The 23,716-nt window shown below is 43.9% G+C and overlaps 1 protein-coding gene across 5 annotated transcripts in view; it reads right to left on the bottom strand.

Moving 5' to 3' along the window:
- Positions 1 to 23,716, bottom strand: part of DOCK4 (dedicator of cytokinesis 4) — a 521,894-nt gene that overhangs the window by 15,243 nt on the left and 482,935 nt on the right. For all 5 annotated transcript variants that reach the window (XM_017342765.4, XM_008258382.5, XM_008258384.5 and 2 more), the window contains 6 exons: positions 16,713 to 16,854; positions 15,254 to 15,420; positions 12,721 to 12,807; positions 3,696 to 3,872; positions 2,446 to 2,529; positions 167 to 286 (listed from right to left, as the gene is read on the bottom strand). In XM_017342765.4, coding sequence (XP_017198254.1) covers positions 167 to 286; positions 2,446 to 2,529; positions 3,696 to 3,872; positions 12,721 to 12,807; positions 15,254 to 15,420; positions 16,713 to 16,854 — 777 coding nt within the window. The remainder of the gene's footprint in view (positions 1 to 166; positions 287 to 2,445; positions 2,530 to 3,695; positions 3,873 to 12,720; positions 12,808 to 15,253; positions 15,421 to 16,712; positions 16,855 to 23,716) is intronic.

Here is a 23,716-nt window from a genome sequence, read left to right as displayed (position 1 = left end):
ACGACAAAGAGCAGACAATGCTATTTTAATGTGGAAGGCTCTAAGTAAAATCATGCAGTTTGGCAGGAAAACCAACAGATGTCGCTGTGGGATACCTCACCGGCTCTCTAACAAAAGGTGAAAGCAGTGGTCAGACCGCCCCGCCACCGACACTCAGCATACGTACCTGGATCCCTAAGCTCGACTTCATCACAAAGAACTGGTCCACCAGCTTTTTGTGAAGGGGTCTCATATCCTGAGGCACAAACTTCTCATGCACAGCCAGGCCAAATTCCAGAATCTGTGCCTTAATGACGACATAAGGAAAAAACCCTCATCAGTGAATGCCTTTCACTAAGCGCCTGCTGTCGACCCAGCCCTGCGCTGTGCATTTGCCCGCTTCATTGCTAATCCCTTGGCTCCCACAAGATAGGAATGGGTGTCCCTTCGTGGGGGGTGCGGTGAGGAGGAGACTGAGTGTCAGAAAAGTCCTACATGAACTAAAAGACAAGCGGGGGATTTGAACTAGGGTTTATCTGATGCCAGAGACTCGATTTTCCCACGGCTCCCAGCTTCTTCCAGCTCTAATTACAAAGCTTCTTGGCAGTTCTTTGTCCCTTGGGCCCCTCCCGGTCCTTCTCAGGATCCAGTAAGGAATGGAGGCAGGACTGCACCCCAGACAGCTCCCCTCTCTGGATGGCACCTGACTCCTGTTACTCTCCTCTCTACCACTAGGTTTCTCTGCGCCCAGCCCTCCCAGGCTTCAGAATCTGCTAGGGAGGAAGGAATTCGGTACTGGTTGTTGCTATGCTTCTTGTTTTGTTTTAAAATATTATTCTTGTTCACATATGATAATGCCACCAGAAACCAGGTCCTGCTTTTAATAAAAAAAGTGCTCCTGCTGTGAGGACCCAAACAAAGAGGAACATAAACAAGCAACTTTCCTTTGTTTAGCTATCAATACTGCATGCTCCTTTGATTTGAGCAGTGCTTTTACATTAGAAAAAAAATGCCCCTATGTTCCAGTGATCAAAAGAACAAATTCCGTAAGCAGGGAGGATACAAATCATGCAACTCTTTCATCTTTGCTGCCAGTGTAGATTCTAGGTTGAGACTGTGGTCAAACAGGACTAACCCTCCTTAGGGCAGAGGTCACCAGCCTAGAGGACCCAGGTAGGGCAATCAAGGCTCTGGAAGCCCGCCCACTGCCAGCATATTTGCATAAACAGCAAAACACCCTTAGGCAAACATCAAGGACACCTGTGAAAGGGAGCGCTGGAGGGTTTGAGGCATCAAAGGGCAGGCTGACCTCTGTGATGAGGCCGGGGCAGGGATGCAGGAGCTGAGGCTCAGGGCCACTGGCTGCCAGGTGACCTCCCTTTTGTTGTAAGTTGGCTCTCAGGGAAGCAGACTGTGCCACAGAGATGAGGACGCTTGCTGCCTGTGAGAGAGAGGCAGAAGCAGGACTGCACAGAGACAGAGGCGGGGCAGCTGGGTGGGCCGCCAGCCTCTGTCATAACCATTGATCTCTTGTGGCCTAGGCCAGGTCCCAGGAACATGACCAGGAAAACAGAGGCTTCCTGGTTTTGTTTTTCTTGAGAGGCTTCTTGACCCTGACTTTAACTCTGGGGAAAGAACTCAGGCTGAACACAACGCACACTAAACCTATGCAGTATATACTATGGACTCATCACGTTCTAACCTAAAAGAGCATTCTTTACTGACTAATTTGGTATTTTCAAGTGTGAAGATATGGTTTTGTCACGTTTTTCCATATCCATCCCACTTTTCATGGAAATAAACTGTCTTTATTTCCTATTTAACTCAGCCTTCCAACTATAATTTCTCCTACCTCCAAGGTTTTTAAACTCTTTCCTGCCCAAGAGTTACCAGACATCACAGGCAGCAGATAACTCACTCCAGTTCTTCGTACTTGCAGGTATCAAATAAATGAAAGTAAACTGTGGTTCTATAGAGTAGAAACCAATGAATTGTATTTACTTTTATCTGTATCATGCACTTCATAAATTTAGTTTCCAAACACCACCTTGAATTAAATAAAAGCCTATCAGTTGCCCACTTCCTTATGCTAACAGATAAGCAGCAATCTCATTCATGCATACACTTATTTGAGTTGTCTTGAACTTATTTAGGTACCACCTTTTGAATGAAAAGTCAGCATCAAGCATATAGCAAGTTCTAAGAGAACAAAGAAAGCTCTAAGAGATTCTATGAAATTGTTATAGTGAGCTACTGGTCTACTCCTTGTTAACCCGATTTTTGCATCCAAATGGGTAGGAAACGTAGAACTTAGTAAGTTGGAATATATACAGGTGAATCTGTACTCGCAGACTGCCAGCATCAGTTAGACTCCTGATGCAGTAAACCACACAGCTGGGTCTCTGGGTGAGCAGGCACCTGTCCAGGCAGGACAGAGAGAAGGCGGCTGCCTTCTGCTTCCCTTACCTGCTCAAGCATCAGCTCTCTTAATCGTGCAATTTTCTCCCCATCTTCAGGGTGACTTAAGATATATTCTTTGACAAAGAAAGCCTAGTAAGAAAAAGGACAGCTGGTTGAGTTCAGGCGAGTTACAAAGGAATCAAATGACTTAGCTGTTGTTTTTAAAGACCTGGCATCTTTGGAGAAATGACACCATCAGAAACTACATCTGGGGACAGATGGAGGGATGTCTGTGTGGGCAGCTGGTCAGAAGGGAACCAAAAGGAAAAGAAAGATCAGAAACTGCATGGCAGCAATAAACAAAGAGTAAATTCACTCTTTGACATTCTACCCTAAACTAAATTTCCTTAAGATTCAGTGTGACTAAGATAGTGGCCTCACCTTCCAGGTTGCTGTGTCTTTCTATTTAAAACTAAGGCGGGGCGGGGGGGGGGGGGCGGTGGCGTGGTGAGCCATTTGGGGAGTGAACCAGTGAATGGAATATCTCTGTGTCTCTCTATATCTCCTCCTCTCTCTCTGTAACTCTGCTTTTCAAAAAAATAAATCTCCAAAAAAAAAAAAAATCTTTAAAACCAAGAGGGCAGGTGGTGGTTTTGTGACACAGCAGGTTAAGCCAGCACTTGCAACACAAGCATCCCATAACAGGGTGCCAGTTCAAGTCCCAGCTATCCCACTTCTGATCCAGCTTTCTGCTAATATATCTGGGAAGGCAGCAGATGATGTCCCAAGTACATGGGCCCCTGCAACCCTACATGGGATGCTTGGATGGACCTCCTGGCTCCTGACATCAGCCTGCCCCAGCCTTGAATGTCTGTGGGCATTTGGGAGAGAGAGAACCAGCAGATGAAAGATCTGTCACTCTGCCCTTCAGATACATAAATGCACAAATCTTTAAAAACAAAACATAACAGAAGGCAGATGAAATGTCTACCTAAAGTATCTTCGAAGCAAGATTGTAATTTTCTAAGCCCACGAATCTCATTACTCTGAGAAATAAATAAACATTTCTTAAACAATCCTATTTCCCACTACATTTATTTATCTAAGGACTAACTTTCCATCTCTTTATCTTTCTGTCTTGTCTTCAAAATATAACCTGTTTGGAAGATGGAGTTAATGACTGGGTTACTCTTTTTAACAAAGGACTCTTTCTGTGATCTGTAGCCTTTGCCTGCTACAATATGGGTATAAAAAGATTCATGAACCCCATGAAATCACATATGAAAGCTTTGTCCAATGCAGCATTGAATCCTCACCTCTTGGTACCTGGACACTCCACCATTGACTGCAGCATCGATGACTCCGTTCAGGCACATGGTCAGGGGGTTGATATTCTGCATCTGTCGTGTTTGACATTGACCAATCAGAGTCTTCAGCTGCTGATTCTTATTTTCCAACACTTCAATTGCATTTTCCAGAGGACTCATTTCTACCTGAGAGGCAAATGAACAAAAACAGATATTGAATTTTGTGACATTCAAGAAGAAAGACAAAGTAGATTATCCATGTTCTGAATTATCTGCGCTCCCCTCAGCTCCTATCAATATGGCTACTACTAGGGGCCCTCCAATAGAATAGACAGGATGTGGAAGTCAAGCTAGCTATTCATTAGTAAGGGCTGAAAAGCCTGGGTACCTCATTACTCCAGATAATCAACAATTATCAATTCCTTATTAGCACAGAAACAATTAATTGAATCCTTAAGACAAAATCCAAGCATCTTGTGCATTTTTTTTTTATTACAGGCAGAGTGGACAGTGAGAGAGAGGGACAGAGAGAAAGGTCTTCCTTTGCCGTTGGTTCACCCTCCAATGGCCGCCGTTACCAGCGCGCTGTGGCCGGTGTACTGCGCTGATCCGATGGCAGGAGCCAGGTACTTATCCTGGTCTCCCGTGGGGTGCAGGGCCCAAGCACTTGGGCCATCCTCCACTGCACTCCCTGGCCACAGCAGAGAGCTGGCCTGGAAGAGGGGCAACCGGGACAGAATCCGGCGCCCTGACTGGTACTAGAACCCGGTGTGCCGGCGCTGCAAGGCGCAGGATTAGCCTAGTGAGCCGCGGCGCCGGCTTGTGCATTTTAAAGCTAGTTTTACTTTTCTTTTGAAGAGCTAAATATTCAGACTCTGAACATTATTATCACCTATATAGATGCTTATTGGATGCAAAGTTTCATGGGAGGGACAAACATGCCTTTACAGATTCCCCTGATGTCAAGGAGCTCTCAGCCCTGTTGGGAAGATGGGACCCAGGCCCATATGGACCCCGTATGCATAGATAATTGCATCATGAGGGGGCATAGGATGGTAAACATTTGGGAGTTACAGAAAACAAGATCATAATATATATTTCAGGATCTCTTTGTTGACAGAGAGCCAAACAGAGTCATAATGACTTAAAAATTCTGAGTTGTAGGGAGGACCTAATTGTGAAAAGAATACAAATATTCTTCAAATGTGTGACATTGAGATTGGTACTGTTAATGACATTCTCCTCAAAGAGAAGGTGTGCCAAGCTCCTAGCAGTAAAGTAATTCGGGATTACCATAAGTACATTAAATGTGGCTTCCTTCAGTTTAGGGAACAATCAGAGTTTTAAAAGTCACTTTAACCAACACTGGAAACTCCTAGAATGGTCTGACCATATCAAAATCAAGAATGAACATTCAACAAAGACACTATGAAGAGAAGGAGAAATAAGCCAGAGCATATGAGATTTTATAGCATCTACAATCTCAAAGAGCCCATGTCTAGAATATGATAGACGTAAAAACTAGTATGAAAAAGGCAAACAACTCAATAAGAATGAACAAAAAAGTTAAATACTTTTAAAAAATCAAACTTGCCAGTAAACATATAAAAAAGTTTTAAGTCTCATTTGTGATAGAAAATGTGAAAAGTAACCCATCAGTTACATCAGTTAAACCCACTGGAGTGGCAGTAAAGATGGTAACAGTAAGTGAAGATGACAGTATCAGCAACAGAATCTCCATTACTGCTGTTTGAAGTTCAAATTGTTCATGTACTTTGAAAAATAGTTGATCCAGAAATTCTATTCCTAGGCATATAGTCAAGGAAAAGTGGAACAGAGGTGTACATATGTATATTATGAAACATGTACAAAACTGTTCATAATAATTGTCAAAGTCCATTATGTGAATGCATACATACATTGTGGTCTATTCATCCATGTCATACAGTCACACAATAGAATAGTATACAGCAATGAAAATGAACTTCAGTTACACGCAAGAATATTGAAAACAGTACAAACACTAAGTGAAAGAAGTCATAATAGAACAAATATAGTATGACACTGTTACATAAAGTTCAAAACGAAGTTGAATTGTTTGGAGGGACACAAATAAGTGATAAAACAGGCAAGGCAATGGAAATCACAAAAGTCAGGATAGGGACAGGTGTTCAAACTTGAGGTTAAGATGCTGGTTAAGATGCCTGAGTTCTACATCTGAGCACCAGGATTTGATTCATAGGTCCAGCTCCTAACTCCACTGCCTGCTAATGCAGACCCTGGGAGGCAGCAGTGATGGCTCAAAAGTGATTGGGACCTTGTCACTCACCTGGGCGACCTGGATTGAGTTCCTGGCTCCTGTCTTTGGCTCAGCCCAGCATCAGCTATTGCAGGCATTTGGGAAGTGAAATGGTGAATGGGAGGCTCTGTCTTCACTAATATTAATAAATGACACCCCCCATTCAACCCTAGAATTATCATTTTTATTATTTGGCATAGTGAAATAAGCCAGTCCCCTGAAGACAAATATAATATGTGTTCTCTGGTTTGTGGTAACTAATACATAGAGTACAAAAAATAATGTATAAGAATGAAATTGACATTTTGAGATTTGATTATTATTCATAGCTCTTGTCTATGCCCTGAGGAACAGTGGTTTTTCCACTTACTACTTGTTGAATTCTTTATTTAGAGGAGGGTTAAGTTTGTGATTATAAAGTAAATTGGAAGTATGCCATTGTAAAACTAAAAGATGGGGTTGGCATTGTGGCACAGCAGGTTAAACCACTGTCTGCAATGCTGGCATCCCATTTGGGTGTGGGTTTGAATCCTGAAACTGCTCCAGTTTCGGTCTTGCTCCTTGCTGAAGTGTGTGGGAAAGCAGTGGAAGATGGTCCAAGGTCTTGGGCCCCTGCACCCATGTGGGAGACCTAGATGAAGCTCCTGGCTCCCAGTTTTGGTCTGATCCAGCCCTGGTCATTGCAGCCATCTAGGGAGTAAAACAGTGGATGGAAGATTCTCTCTCTCTCTCCCTCTCTCCCTCTCTCCCTCTCTCCTTCTTTTTCTCTCTGCAACTCTACCTTTCAAATAAATAAAAAAAATTTAACAAGTAAATAAAAAAGGAGGAGGGAGGGAAGGAGAGAGGGATGGAGGGAGGGTAGGGTGGGAAGTATCATTATGCTCTTAAAACTGCACATATGAAATTTGTTCCCCTTATAGAAATGAAAACATTTTTAAAAAAGATTATATAGCTTGCCTCCAAGTCATACCACTAGTGAATAGAAGAATCTAGATTTGAATCTAGAATCCTAACCACTATTTTATATATGAAAGCATTTTGAGAATAAACATGTCAGAATAGTATCTGATATCCAATACTGGAGAGAATGCTGGGACAATAGATATTCCCAAGAAACAGCTATCCCTTCAGAGGGGCAGAGATTGATAACCCCCATCGCTGACCCACGAATTAGAGGTTACACCAGAGATACCCTGTGATAAATTCATTCAGTTTTCGGAAACAATGCCAAGGAGACAGTCAAAGAAATAAGCAAAGTACGTGCAGAAACAATGTTCAGCAAAGGATGATTTTCCTCTCTTCCCCAGACTGTGATCTTTAAATACCGTTTACCACTAACAAGTCAGGAATCAGGGGAGAAATGGCAGCTCTCAGGCCTCAGGCAGGAGATGTGTAAGTGAATCTGGACCACTCTGTCATTCCAGAAAGCAGGGGATGTCAGGGAGGAAGTCCTTAGGGGAACTGGCCTGCGATCTAGTCATTCTCATTACTGGGGAATGTCCTTAGGGGACAGAAAGGCAAACAGGCAGAACCTTGAAGTACATGGACTAAGAATAATTACTAGGAGGAAAAGGTGTTCTGTTATAGAATGCCGGTAGCAGAAGTCCCCAAAGACTTCTTAAAGTAAATAAACCAGAATCCACAAGGTACAATTAGAGAATGGCCCTGAGAAGCTCTGTAACGAACTCTCTGGAGTGTAACATGGAACGTTTCAGAACTGAGGCTTCATAATCGAAACGCGTTCCCTGTAGGAGGAACCGCATGACCTCACTCAGAGGCTCCATCTGAATGATTACTGATGTGGGGAAGGATCTGGTGGATGGGGCGAGATGTCTCAGAAGCCTTCCTGCTTCACCAGGGGCATCCTGAGTGCCTTGGCAATTATTAATAAAGCCGCATCCTGGGCCAGATTGCTGTTCTGCACGTCTGATCTGACAACACAATCCTGTGTACCAGCTCAGTAACCACTTGGATACTGTCACAAAGACACAGGGGCCAATGTGTAGAGGCTCTTCATGGACCAACTGTTCCAATTTGAAATTCAGTAAGAATAAAAAATTTATCAGTTTTAAAAAATATGCTTAAATCTATAAGTTACTGATAACACAGAAACAAAACCAACAAAACAAAATCTTTTCTGGTCTTTTTTAGTATGGTGCTCGGGAGCCAAGTTATTATTTTGAAACTGGTAAATAAAGGGAAAGAACAAAGCATTCTCTATTCTTTCTTATACCTCTGAAGTAGATGATGAGGAGATATTTCTCTTTGTAGAAGTATCCCAATGAATAAATAAAGATGGAATGGAAAAAAAAAGTCACCATTTTGAAACTCCTAAGGGGTGAATGGATGTAGGCAATGGTCTTCAGTAGCTGACAACATCACCAAAAGAGACAAAAGAAAGACAAGAGAAAAAAAGACAACCAGAAACACACATCACACATGAGGCAGACTTACAAAAACAAAAGCAATAAAATCCTAGGAAGCCTCCAGATCTAACTACAGGTGTACAGGAAATGTAGGTGACAGAGAAATATGAAATATGTTAAATGGCACCACTGAGATAAAGTCTAAAATTCAGACTTAGGGAAACACTGCAGGAGGAACAACCTATTTTCTTCAACAACGAATTTCAAGTAGATATAAGGGAACATACAGGTAGAAAGAGACTTAGGAGACATTTCAGTACAGCCTTTATTTGGATCTAAATTTAAACAACAATGAGTTTAAACAAAAAGGCTTTTGATGAGGTGGGAATGAATACTGGGTATGTTATGATCAATGAATATTTTTGGCTGTGCTAAATGACATTGTGACATTGTAGCCTTTGGTCTTTTATTAAACAAATAAACATTCTAAAGTATTACAGATGAGATAAAATGATGTCTGACATCTGCTTCAAAATAATCCAATGTGAGACGGTGTAGGTAGAATTGCAGATGAAAAACCGGCCCTTGTGATAGCTGTTGAAGTAAGACGATGGGCACATCTGGTCCATTCTATACTTGTGCTCTACTTTTATATGATACAACTTTGGTTTAAAAAGGTCACCGGCTGCCGTGTTACTGAACAGACTGAGATACTGGATACTGGTAGAAGCCAACCTCTCAGGCAGCTGCTGTAGTTATGAGACACTAGATGGCGCTATCGGTGTGTGCTGGTGAGGAGAGGTTGTAATCTGCACAATCAGGCAGAATAAATGTTTATTTTATTTTCATCTAGCTGAAAGGCAGAGTGACAGCAAGACATAGAAAGATACAACGCATGAGAGAGTTCCTTCATGAACCGGTTCAATCTCCAAATGCCTGCAAAAGCCAGGGTGCCAGGAGCCTGAAACTCCATCCAGGTCTTCCATGTGGATGGCAGGGACCCAAGTTCTTGAGTCAATGTTTGCTGCCTCACAGGACAACCTTAGCAGGAAGCAGAGACAAGCTAATGTCCCAAGTGGTGGCTTAACCTACAATACAATGCCAGCTCCTCTGGGTCTATTTTGAAAGTGGAGCCACATGACTTTTTGATGTATCTGATATGCCGGGATGATATTACCATTATCTTTAGTTGAACTTTCAAAAATCATATTTATAGATTTTAAGAAATAAAATGCCTTTTAAAGAAATTTTAAAGTGAACTTATGTTTTAATCAGAGAGGGAGCTTGAAAGACTGAATGAGTTTGAAAACAGAATTAATTTTAAAAATGATGAGGAGGGGCTGGTGCTGTGGTGCAGTGGGTTAACGCCCTGGCCTGCAGTGCTGGCATCCCATATGGGAGCCGGATCGAGTACCTGCTGCTCCACTTCTGACCCAGTGCTCTTCTGTGGCCTGGGAAAGCAGTAGAAGATGGCCCAAGTCATTGGGTCCCCGCACCCCCGTGGGAGACCCGGAAGAGGCTCCTGGCTCCTGGCTTTCGATGGGTGCAGCCCGGCAGTTGCGGTCATCTGGAGAGTGACCCAGCAGATGGAAGACCTCTCTCTCTGCCTCTCCTTCTCTGTGTAACTCTGACTTTCAAATAAATAAATCTTAAAAAAAAAATTGACCACAGAAACTATTTCAAAGGCACTGATATTTTATTACCATTTTATTAACTACTCCAGATTTATGATTCAGGAAATAAAGGGCCACATTTCACTGGAAATCTAACATCTCATGTCTGAGACTTTTCAGGTTTATAAAGGTAAGATGGGGTCTATCTAGCAGAGCAGGAACCCTCAGCAGGGTCTGGTGCAGTTTCCTTGAATCAAACGTCTTAATATTTCTGCAGTGAGACACAGGCAAAATGAAGCTAACAACTAGTGTTATGATAGAAGACTTACATGCATAAATAAAGGAGTTTTGGAGCCAAACTTGTGAAAACATCTTTTGATTTTTTCAGATTTTGGTATTACAAATGAAGAAGTTGAGCTGGTGCCGCGGCTCAACAGGCTAATCCTCCGCCTAGCGGCGCCGGCACACCGGGTTCTAGTCCTGGTCGGGGTGCCGGATTCTGTCCCGGTTGCCCCTCTTCCAGGCCAGCTCTCTGCTGTGGCCAGGGAGTGCAGTGGAGGATGGCCCAAGTGCTTGGGCCCCGCACCCCATGGGAGACCAGGAGAAGCACCTGTCTCCTGCCTTCGGCTCAGGCCCGCAGCGGCCATTGGAGGGTGAACCAATGGCAAAGGAAGACCTTTCTCTCTGTCTCTCTCTCTCTCACTGTCCACTCTGTCAAAAAAAAAAAAAAAAGTACTCAAATAGTATTTTACACTTTGTGTTTCTGTGTGGGTGCAAACTTGAAATCTTTACTTAATATATGCTAAATCGATCTTCTTTATATAAAGATAATTGAAAATTAATCTTGATGTGAATGGAAGGGGAGAGGGAGTGGGAGAGGGGAGTGTTGCAGGTGGGAGGGAAGTTATGAGGGGGGAAGCTATTGTAATCCATAAGCTGTACTTTGGAAATTTATGTTCATTAAATAAAATAAAATAAATAAAATAAAAAGAAAAAAAAGAAAAGATAAAAAAACAAATGAAGAAGTTCCATTCTTTGGATACAAATGTATTGGGGTGTATTGTGTAATCCCATTCCTGAAGACTTTATGCATGAAGAATTAAACCGACTTTAATAGAAGGGTGACATTCTAGGAAGCAGGAACAAGAGCAAGATACAAAGGCCGTTAGGAATGGGCTGTGCTCAGGGAGGAAAATGGCCTTGTGTGATTCGCTCTGACAGAACATCAGATTACGTATCTTGATCAAGTAGGCAGCTGATGTTTGAAAGGGTGTGTCTGGTAATGCTCCTTTTATCATTATTAGCATACTGCTTTCTATTAGTACTTTGTGTGTGTGTGTGTGTGAGAGAGAGAGAGAGACAGAGAGAGATGGAAAGAACCAGTGTCATTGGTGAGACTGCAGAATTTAATGTTCTGGGTAGTAAGTAGCTGAAAATGCCTTTTGAATCATTAAATGCAGCATGGGTGGTTTAGAACATTTCTGACCCCAGGCCACTCATTAGGAGGCACAGTTGGGGTACACCTTGTCAGCAACCAGCTTTTGGGGAACCTTGACTCAAGACTCAAGACGGTACAAGAACACAAACACTCTGATACAATCTGCTGAATCAAGGGCAATTTGTTTAGGAAGCCAGACTCCTGTTTTGGTCTTGCAAAATGAAACTCCCATGACATCCTTAGCTTACTTGAACATGATAAGCTGAGGGTGGTTTCCATCCTGAGAGACTTCAGGTCGGACAAGCCACTCTTGAAAGCCAGTTTGGGCAGGAGCTCTTACTCATTGACAGAGTGAGCTTGCTACCTCAGTAAGGAATGGGTTAACTTATATTTTTGTAATTGGCATGTTTTCTTTTGGACAGAGGACTATGGCCATCAAAGGGTTGGCCTTGGCCACAATGGAGGAACCAAAGGAAGGACAAGGTATAGGGTAAGATGGCAGGACTGTGGCCAGTGTCAAGGTGCTGCCAGTCTCCAGGGCAGCAGAGGAAAGCGTGGGTTGCCCCCTGACCTGGCTATCTTCAGCAAAGGCCTCCCTGTTCTCCATACCCAGGGTGGGCGTAGGAGCTGGGGGCATGTCTGACCACCAGAGGGTTCCTGTTCCGCTGGTGATCTGTGACAGTGACCCTTGGTCTCCAGCCAATGCTCTAACCAGGACTGCTCAGGGAGACCAACCACCTCTCCTACCTGGAATTGCACCAGCAGGGCAGGGACTTATGGTTCATTATACACTGCGCTGGGCCTCCTTTGGCCTACACAGAGGCCAAGGCTAGAGAAGGTCAACACAACCACTTTAGGATCAGAAACATCTGGGTTCCAGCCTGTCCCTGACATGGGATCTCTGGCAAAAGCTTTTGAAGTTTGTTAAAGACTGGAAGAACAGAGATAAGAACACTTCATGGCTTTGATGTGTTGATTAAATCAGATAACACAGAAAATGACCTGGCACACAGCAAGCCCTGAAGGTCATCCAGCTCTGATCATTAGGAGAACTGGAATTCCAGGTGCTGTGACTAAGTGCCTGAGTAGTTTTTCTCCCATGCTGTGATCTTAGCTGTCTCAAGGACTCCCACTGGCTGGAAGCAGTAGTACAACCCTGATGCCATCTACAGCCTTGGTTACAGCAGTATCACACGCACTCACTCACTATGAGGGTGTTCAGGGACTTTGCATCAAAAGCACATGAGGTTAACACAGGGCATGCCTCGGGGTGAGCAGCTGCGAAGACAGGTAGCTGAGAGTGAGCTCTTTTCCTTACCACTTCACGCTTCTCCACTTCAAACCAGCGGGAAATGCCGGGCAAACTCTGCACCAGGTACAACGATGTTCTCTCCACCCAGAGACTCTACAAAACACAAACAAATTCAGTCTCCAAGCTGCCGGGCCAGCCACTGCGCTCTGGAGGATGCCTGCCATGCAATGTTAGCTTTTCTTCACTCTTCATTCGAGCGCTCATGGACTAGCAGTGGAAAATGTTGTTGACGTTTGTGTGAATAATTCCATTGCATGCCCGCTGAAATTTTTTCTATGTAGAACAGATGACTTCCTACTTCAGACAGCAAAAGTCAGATTTAAATAAGCTCTTCAGTCCTCCAGCTCTAGCCTTTTTTTTAATCTAGGAAAAGTAGTATCAGACAGTCAACACAAGGTTACGAGAAGAGATTCTGAAGGATGCGGTTGGGAATCACATGGCTCCCTCTTCTTGTTTCAAAGCTGAAGACACTGAGCCTCGCAAGGCACTGAGACCAGCTCAGAAGCCAGATCTGATCACCCGCAGACCCTGCCCTAGCATGAACCCACACTCGAACCTCCATGTCCTCCTGAAGACTCACCCACAGGGCCACACTTCCTTTTGCCTGTTGGAATGGCTGCCACCTGGGAAGATGTGTATCTCACAGCCAGGGGGACCACCCTCAGGCCACATGGAACCACAGCTGCCTCAGGCAGGAGCTGCAGGCGATTACAGGTCTCCCGTGCGGGAACTGGTGTCAGCATCTATGCCTCGGCTTTTTTATTGAAGCAAGTGTGTTTCCAAAAGGATAAAAAGCTCGACAATATTCCTGAAATCATGCCATTTATTCAAACAGCAACAACACATGGAAGGATTTCTTTGGTGCCAGCCTAGAGGTAGTGAGATGAGTGTAGCAGAGCCCCTGTGACGAGAGCTGGCGGGGTTCCGGGTGACAAGATCAGCTCAGAGGGAAGGGAAAGGGTGCTCCAGGCGCAGGGAGAAAACAGGGGGACGCGGGCGTGCAGGGGAGGAGGACACGTGAGCTACCTCAGGTGAGTAGGAGTTTGCCAGGAGGAGAGGGGGTGCAGCGCAGGCAGCAGGAAGCAGCTGCACACAGAGCTTGTGAAAGGGCAGGGCGGGAGGAAGGCGGAAGCTGTGTGTCGATGCGTGGAGGGGAGGGTGGGTGAGTGGGTGTGGAGGAGGCCAGGCTTCTGGAGGGGCAGTTTGGCGCCAGGTTCCAGGCTGCTGGAAGCGCAGAAATAAGGGTTCAGTGGAGAAAAGCAATGGAGAAGGGATCCGCTCTGGAGCTGAATCCGCCGGTAATTGGAACGTGACTTTGAGCAGGTCAGGTTTCTGACCCCCGCGCATCCCTCACTTGTCATGCACTAGAAGCAATTGCAGGGAGAGCGCTATCACACATGGACGAGACAGTTACTTGATTTCGCAGGGCAGAGGGAAAACATGTAGATTCCAAAGGGACTAGAAAATGATCACAGATCTTTTCAACAATATCTCCATGGTGTTTTCCAACCGTCTCCTTGCCTGGGTATTTAACTCATCAACCCCCCCCACCAAAAAAAAAAAAACAAAAACTGCCCTTTATTCAGCCTCATAATAACTTTGCCAAAGCATCCCTGCTTCCCCTTCTGTGCTCTTGCCTAAGAAGAACTGGAGCTACTTCTGGGGGCACTGGGAACTGACAATGAACCCACAATTACAAGTTCACTTTCTGTGCTTTGTTTAGGTGGGGAATACCACAATACTGGGGCTCTACATGGTCTCACTGTGTCACTGTTTTTAAGGAAAAGGAGGATTGCAACTCATCTGCTGAACCATCTTGCCTCTTTTCCCCCAGCAGGGCTGTGAGAAATCTTATCCTGTTCTGGCTGAGAGCATGCCGAACTAGCAAGGTGTGGACCCACTAACAGTGGGGACATCCACACACGCAGGATTTGCTTTGCCTCCAGGTCCTCTCACAAGTCCTAATTACACATGGTTCTACAAGAAAAAGCAGCAAGAGCTTACAGGGAAGGCAGAGGGTGCTCAAAGTGCAGGGGGAACACATGCTGTTGCAGGCGCACAGAACTGACCCACCGCACGAGCAGCCCACACAGGTGCTCTCTCGTCTCAGGATTCTCCTGCCCCAGTGCACCAGGTATTCTCCACTCACTGCACTCCCCTGTATCTGAAAATAAATACCCTGAGGGTCCCTGCCATGGGCTCAACAGGAATGAATGACTGAGTTCAGCCATGAGTTCTCAAAGAACAGACAAAGGACCACTGGCATTGGACTTGTCAAAAAAGGCTCATTTCAGGACCCCCTCCTGGAGCTACTGAGTCAGAATTCCTGGGGTGGGGACCAGAAATCTGCTGGGTTAGAAATGACCCCTTGTCACTGATGACCAGCATGGACTTGGAGAACCAACCCCTAGACCAGATGGTTTCTGGAGTCCCTCTGTGGATCGTTTGACATCATCCCGAGTGAACACTTACCCAGGGCTGTGCCCTGAGGAGCTCACGGGCTATGAGGAGAGGGCAGGCAATGAGAACTGCATGGTACCTTGAATTCGTTCTCTTTGTCCTTCGTGCCTTTGTGAAACGGTCGGTCATAGCGGAATTTCCAGATGTGATTGACTTTGTAGAAACTTTTGATGTTGTCCGGCACACCCTCTCTCTGCAGCACCTCCTGGCTCTCTGGCATGGGAGTGACAGCATAGATCTGCAGGTCTGGGATTAGAGAGTCAAGGAAGGAACCCGAATCGGCAAACCCCATGGGGTTCTGGCTCCAGCCGAGCCGTGGCAGACAGAAGAGAATGGGTAACAATCTGGGGGTGCCATGTCAGTCAGTTGAAGTCATCTAAGAATTCCCGAGAAGATGCCAAGAACTCACTTCATAGCAAATCAAGTCTCAAATGACAGGCCTTGAACTAGTTCTAGGCAGGTGATCCTCAGAAAGTGTCAATTTGAAAGGCCCGTGGTCTGTGACTTTTTATGTCACCAACTGTGTTTTAATGAAGGTGTCAGGAGGCACTCTGAGTGAGAAAAGTCACTCATCCTTAGTGCATGCATGGCTCTGTAAATCTTATTGTTATGATAATAAGTAAATACTCATAATGCAGACATGACCAAAGACAGGAAGGAGAACAGTGATGAGTGACGTTCGTACCTGTGTGCTCCCTTATCACACGTGTGATATCCACTTTCCCAATCTTCATGAGCAGATTATTTAGTTGTAGGTGATATTGCAAAAATTATATTAAACAGGTATCCTACTGTATGTTTACCTCCTCCTCTTTTCATTCAAAAAAGGATAGCAAAAATATTCTTCCTTATGTAATTCCTTGCTTCTCTTACATCTTGGTTTTTGCTATGAAACAGTAACCAAAATTACTAGTGGGAGTTTCAGATTTTCTTTACGATCACTTATTTTAGCAAGAGGCAGAGAGGTTCAGAGAGGAGGGCTGGGGTGACCGGCCTTTGCCTAACGTCTATGTAATTCCAATTCAGATGTTTGTGTTTCAACAAGGGGAGGTGAACTGCATAGCCATTACTGAAAGCAGTCCAGGTTGAGACAGCTAAGAACCCCGAAAATATCCTGAGGTACCTCTTTCTCTTGCTGTTCTCATTCCAGAATGAAAACACCAAGGGAAAAAGGGTGAATTATCTAAAGCTGCCAGTATAATGTTATCACTTCCTTGAACTGAAGCCATTCCCGCAGAATGTGTCAGAGGAAAAATCATTCTAAGGGACATCTCTAAGAAAGGGCTTTAAAAGGAGGGCTGAGAAACAGAAGACTTTTAATGAAAGGAAAAACATTCTGTCACAGAATCTTTAACAGGTTTCTTATCAAGGGGCATCGCAATAAAAAATTCAGTTGGGAAGGAGCTACGTGAAAATTAAGCTGATGTGAAAGAGGGAAGCGTAAGAACATGGCTGCTCTAACAACCTCGCATGAAAATGCTTGGGAGCCAGCAGCCAGCGTGCAGTGCCTGGCAGGCAGCCCTTCTGGGTGTGGATACACTGCGCTTCTGCCTGGAAGATGGTCTCGTCGGGCTGGTTGGCGTGCTGCATGGCGATGGCATGGGGGAACTCGTTCAGCATTCTCTGTTGGAAGGCCTCCAGCCTCTCATAGTCATGCCCTCGACACACAAACTCCTTATTCTGGAGGTGAAGCAAACAAACAAAAAAATCAGGACCAAATAATTTAGTACATTAATGACAGAGAGAAGCCAAAAAGTACAGCACAGGCAGTAACTGAACACATACTCCACATCACCACCTGAGAACAACAAAACCACACTGGAACGGGCTAGAAAATTTGCCCAAATTAAAAATATAGGGCTGGTGACTTTTTTTTGAACTCAGGGGGCTTCCATAGCCTTGGCAACTCATGACAAGAGCCTAGGGTGATTACTGATGCCATAAACAAGAGTGTCAATTTGTTAAGTCAACAACAGGAGTCACTGTGCACTTACTCCTCATGTAGGATCTTTGTTCTTAGGTGCTGTACATTGAGATTTAATGCTATAATGAGTACTCAAACAGTATATTTCACTTTGTGTTTCTGTGTGGGAGCAAACTGTTGAAATCTTTACTTAATGTATGCTCAACTGATCTTCTGTATATAAAGAGAATCGAAAATGAATCTTGATATGAATGGAAGGGGAGAGGGAGTGGATAGGGGAGGGTTGCGGGTTGGAGGGACGTTATGGGGGGGAAGCCATTGTAATCAATATTCTGTACTTTGGAAATTTATATTCATTAAATAAAAGTTAAAAAAAAAAATATAGGGCTGGGCCGGCGCCGTGGCTCACTTGGTTAATCCTCTGCCTGCGGCACCAGCATCCCATATGGGCACCAGGTTCTAGTCCCGGTTGCTCCTCTTCCAGTTCAGCTCTCTGCTGTGGCCTGGGAAGGCAGTGGAGGATGGCCCAAGCGCTTGGCACCTGCACCCGCATGGGAGACCAGGAAGAAGCACCTGGCTCCTGGCTTTGGATTGGCATAGCTCCGGCTGTAGCAGCCATTTGGGGGGGTGAAGCAACGGAAGGAAGACCTTTCTCTCTGTCTCTCTCCCTCACTGTCTAACTCTATCTGGCAAATAAATAAATAAATAAATAAAAACTAAAAAAAAATTAGGGCAAGGATCCTTAAGACCTAGGCAAATGTCTCACTCTTGCTAGCTCACTTGCAAGAAATGCAAAGGGCTGTCTGAGTTCAGAACACCCAAGTACAAGAACAAAACGAAGCAATCGTGTTCCCTCTAAATGTTAATGAACACAGGTGTTAAAGACTATTTTTATAAATTGGCTATCAAACTCATGTGGATAAAGTCACAATTTGGAGGAAAAGAAAGTAAATGAAATCTATAAAAATGTACTGTACTGCCTTCTAAAAGGCCACTGAGATCAGCCTTAACATTTTCACTCATTAGAGCCTCTTTGTTCCCACTTTCAGAGGCACTGACACAGAAATGTCCCTGCTGTAACCAACTCATCATAGCTTCCCGTAGTCAGGAATCCTGAGAACTGGCCAAAGTTAGAGTTGGTATTTTTAGGGTCTTGCAATTTTCTGAAATATCTATCTATCTATCTATCTATCTATCTATCTATCTATCTATCTATCTGGGTTGGGGGAGAAAGAGAGAGGGTTTCCATCTGCTGTTTTACTCCCCAGGTGCCTGCAATGGCTATGGCTGGGACAGGGCTGAAACCAGCAACAGGGAGCTCAATCCAGGTCTTCTAGTTGGGTAACAGGAACCCAACCACTGAGTCATCACTGCTGCCTCCTTGGGTCTTCATTAGAAGGATTCCATTAGTAGAAATGAATCCAGGTTTTTCCAATGTGAGATGCACGCATCAGAACCACAGGCTAAAATGCCCACTGTTGTTTTTTGCTATAAATATCTCACATCACACACAAAGGTACTGCAAAAACTTCATAGAAAATGGAATTAAAAGATAATTTTGGTGCACAAAATTTCAAAATCCATGCATACTTTTATATAATAAGTATTTCTATGAACTTTTTGAAATCCCCTGTATACATGGATTTCAACATTTTTTGCATTAAACCAAACTTCCCTTTAATACCATTTTTTTTCTGTGGAACTTTTGCTGTGCCCTCTTATACAATTATTCTGTGGTTCAGAACTCGCTCATTTAGGTAAGAATGGTGAAGGTTATTTTTTAAGTTGACTAGAGAGCTGGGAAGATGGGCAGGTTTTCAAAAGGTGCCTTAGGGGCCCACACTGTGGCACAGTGCAGGCATCCCATATGGGCACCAGTTTGAGTCCTGACTGCTCCTCTTCTGATCCAGCTCTCTGCTATGGCCTGGGAAAGCAGTAGAAGATGGCCCAAGTCCTTGGGCCCCTGCATCCACGTGGGAGACCTGGAAGAAGCTCCTGGCATGTGGCCATTTGGGGAGTACACCAGGGGATGGAAGACCTTTCTCCCTGTCTCTCCCTCTCTCTGTAACTTTATCTTTTAAATAAATAAATAAAATATTTTTAAAGTGCCTTAATCAGTTGGTTAGATGTTTGGAAACTCTGAAAGTTTAAGCATGATGAACTTGAAACTGTTGAGCCCAGACATTGACTAGACATGTTCCAAAGATCTCACTCAATCCCTGCAAGCTTGAGATATAGTTACCCATCCCAAACTTCATTTTATTTGTATTATTTTTAAAAAAGATTTATTTATTTATTTGTTTGAGCAGAGTCACAGACAGAGAGGGAGAGACAGAGAGGTCTTCCACTTGCTAGTTCACTCCCTAAATGGCTGCTACGGCCCAAGCTGAGCTGATCTGAAACCAGGAGCCAGGAGCTTCTTCCAGGTCTCCCACGTGGATGTATAGCCATCTTTAACTGCTTTCCCAGGCCATTAACGAGGAGCTGGGTTGGAAGTGGAGCACCCAGGACTCGAACCAGGGCCCATATGAGATGTTAGGGCTGCAGGCGGAGGCTTAACCTACTACACTACAGCACAGGGCCCCAGACTCAATTTTATAACTGGAAGACTAAGCTCCAAATCTTTAAGTACTTTTCCATGAGTACTAGATTCAGCCTGAGATCTGAGCCAAGGCCGGAGCTCCATCTACTCTGCACATGTCCTGTTATGCCCCAGAAAACATCCTGGGAGCTCCCAGGATCAAGAAATGTAGATTCTCACACCCTGGAAAGAAGGTCATATTTTCTGATGAAATATTTTGAAAATTCTATTGAAAATACAAGAGATTTTCTGAATAAATAAAAGACAATATATCTCTTTTTGTCCATTACAAGAGTCCCCAAATAAATATGCAAATATTCCAATAACTGAAATAGTTAAACAATAATGTTTATACACAAGTATAGTTTGTAAAATCCAGGAGTTAATCTAAACATATAGATATCCAAAGGTACTAGGAATCTATTTGGATTTGGTGTGTGTGTGTGTGTATTTTAAAAGAAATTAAAAGGAGAAATGGCGTTGTGGCACAGTGTGTTAAGCTGCTCCTTGGGATGCCCACATCCCATATCAGAGTACCTGGGATAAAGTCCCACCTCTGCTTCCAATTCAGCTTCCTGCTAAGGTGTACCAAGATAGGCAGCAGGTGATAGCCCAAATACATGAGCCCCTGCCACCCATGTAGGAGACACAGATGGATTTCCTGGATCCTGGCTTTGGTCTGGCCTAGTCCTGTTGTGGGCATTTTGGGAGTGAACCAACAGATGGAAAAAGTATCTATCTGTCACTCTGCCTTTCAAATAAATAAAAGAGAATAAACAAACATTGAAAAGAGGAAATACAAGGGGAATTGAGTATTTCTTTCCTCCAATACTATTTTTTAAAAGAAATCATGACTTTACCAAAATATAATTCCCATACTACAGCCAATTTATCTTTTTAAAATGTGCAATTTAGTGACTTTCATTATACTCATAGGGTTATGCAACCATCAGCATAACCTCATTTCAGAACATTTTCATTACCTCAAAAAGAAACTGCACCCATTAGCAGTCACTCCCTAAACTCTCCTCCCAGGCCCTGGCAAGCATGAAACTTTTTTCTATTTTCTGTGGGTTTGCATAAAATGGAATTAAGCCATGTGGCCTTTTGTGACTAGTTTCTTTCAATTAACATAATATTTTCAAAGTTCACTTATTTTGTAGCACAGATCAGTACTTCGTTCCTTTTTATTGTTGAGCAACATTCCATTGTACAACTACAACACCTTTTCTTCTACATTCTGAACAGCTATCTGGGCTGTTCTTATTTTTGGGCTATTCTGAACATTCAGATGTAGGTTTCTATATGGACATGCGTCCAGTTTTCTTTCACATATACTTAGGAGCAGAACTGCTGGGTCAAATTCATCTGTATTTTTTAAAGAACTCACTTTCCATGAAAGGAAAATAACATTTAAATCATATAATTATATAAACATTAATTTACCTGAGCTTAAAACTTTGCTCAAAATTGATCAAGCAATTAAAGTTTTAATTATTTAGTTTCAAAGATTTTTATTTATTTACTTTGAAAGTCAGAGTTACAGAGAGAGAGGGAAAGGCTGAGAGAGAGTCAGAGAGATCTTGCATCTGCTGGTTCACTCCCTAGATGGCTGCAATGGCTAGTACTGCGCTAGGCTGAAGCTGGGAGTCAGGAGCTTCATTTGGTCTCCTACATGGGTGACAGGGACCCAAACCCTTGGGCCACCTTCCGCTGCTATTCCCAGGCCATTAGGAAGAAGCTGGATCCAAAGTGGAGCAGCTGGGATACAAACCAGCACCCATATGGGATGATGGCACCACAAGCAGCAGTTTAACCCACTATGTTGCAACGCTGGCCCCACAAGAAGTTTTAAATGTTAATATTTATTTTTAAATCAAAGAACAGACTACAGTCTAATTTCCTAAAGAAGGTAAGGCCTTATGAATGTGAACAGTGTAGTGCCCTTTAGAATCCAACAGAGGGTGACTCTTCTCTTTCACTTAGAAGGAAATGTCACATCCCTAGAAAAGCTGTTTTAAAAAACCTGATGATACAGATATTGATTTATTCTAAATTGACCTTTTAACAACGATTACTAGCTAATGCAGGTTTTCAATTTGCTAAACTCTTTTTAACATTATTGTTCCCAAACTGCTTCTGATTTTTAAAAATGCTACACTTTAATTAATGGGAAGTAACTTCCTGTGCACTTGCTAGCAACATTCAGAATTGGACTGGGGATGCTTTATGACTTTGGTGGACTCTAAGTACTTTTGCTTTCATGGACTCTTTATTCTATAAAAATTATTAAAAATATATTGTATTACTGATTTGGTAGACAGAGAAATATATCCACATTATGTATAATACAACATAACATTCAGCATGTTATAACATTTTCTTTAACCTAAAAGTTCTTTTTTTTCTTCTGAAATTTTTAAATCAGAAGTGTTGTGGGCTGGTAAAAATATTATGACCTGTAACCTCTGTGGCAATTACGCATCACGAATCAGCTAGGCTCGGGTATGATATACAAGACAACACACAAAATCTGTCACGTTGAATGATTTTGTGCCAACAGAAGGGGATCGACTGCAGCAAAGCCCCCTCTGTACCCCACTGTGGGGTTCCTCCCCTCCTGCACTGCCTACAGCCCCTGAGGGCCTCTCTTTGTGATACCTAGATCCAGCCCACGTGCACTCCTCAGAGTACGAGCAGGTCCGCACATCCCAAACCCAGGCTTTTACATTCAGAAAGTGCTCTGAATTTGCCATTGTTTTTGAACTGGAATCCAGCTTGCCCCCATCTTCAGGAAGGCCTATCTATAGAGTGATACAGGTGAGACCAGACTGCAGCAGCCCAAGCCACTGGTGATAAAGGTACAGGAAGAGCCTGGTGTGAGTCTGGCTTAGAGCTCACTGAGGGACAGTGTACCTGCTAACCTAGAGGGAAAAAGGGCAGGGGGTGTCATGTTTCTCTCTCCTTGAGCACCCAGCACCAGTGTCCTGTAACTAGCTGAGAGAGGGCAGGCACCATTTAGGACATATGCAACAAGTGTGCCAGCTTGTATCTGTTCCACCAGCAACCAGCCAAGAATAGATGCCTGAGTTTGGCTGGGAGACTTGACAAGGGGCTGGTGCTTGTGACTTTGGGATTCTTCTGTGCTGGGACAGACTGTGAAAACACTGTGGCTGCGTGGGAGGGCATAGGGTGTGGCTGGGTCTCTGAGCAGTCGCTGTGGGCAGCTCCACAAGCTCAGGGCTCCCTGACTGTCTGTTCAGTCATTGCTCTGGGATCTGTGCTCACACTGAGGATGGCAGTGTGGATGAATACTGCACCCACTGGGGCTAGCACCTGAACACTGGTCTCCTTGGAGGAGAGGAAGTGGGCATTGAGACTACGCCAACAGAATTGATCAAACCCTTCCCTCTGATTAAAAAAAAAAAAGACTCACCACTCCCAACTTGAGTGTCACCTTGGATACTCCCCTCACCCTGGAGCACAGAACAGAGCTCCTGGGCACAAACCTCTGGGTACGCACTGACAGAGCAGACACTTCCAAAGCCACAGAGACAAAGTCCAGATAAAAGCCATAAAAGCCATCACAGGAGGGAAAAAACCAAATGCCCAAACATAAACATGGAAACTCAAGAAACAAGAAAAAGGAAGACAACATGATGCCCCCAAAGGAACACAACAACGTGCCAATACTAGAATGTGAAAATGAAGAGATTGAAGAACTGATGGAAATGGAATTCAAAAAATTGATTGTAGGATTATTTAGAAGTAATCAGAAACAAATCCACAAATAAAGAAATCCATACATGACATGAATGAAAAATTTTCCCATGAAATAGATTTTAAAGATAAATCCAAATGCAATATTGGAAATGAAGAATTCAATGAATCAAATAAAAAATGTGGTGGAGGCCGGCGCCACGGCTCACTAGGCTAATCCTTCGCCTTGTGGCACCGGCACACCGGGTTCTAGTCCCGGTCGGGGCGCCGGATTCTGTCCCGGTTGCCCCTCTTCCAGGCCAGCCCTCTGCTGTGGC

This window comes from Oryctolagus cuniculus, chromosome 3, assembly GCF_051225735.1.
Source record: "Oryctolagus cuniculus isolate XC-2025 breed Fujian yellow rabbit chromosome 3, ASM5122573v1, whole genome shotgun sequence".
Lineage (NCBI taxonomy): Eukaryota > Metazoa > Chordata > Mammalia > Lagomorpha > Leporidae > Oryctolagus > Oryctolagus cuniculus.
This window is presented reverse-complemented; position numbering and strand designations above follow the sequence as displayed.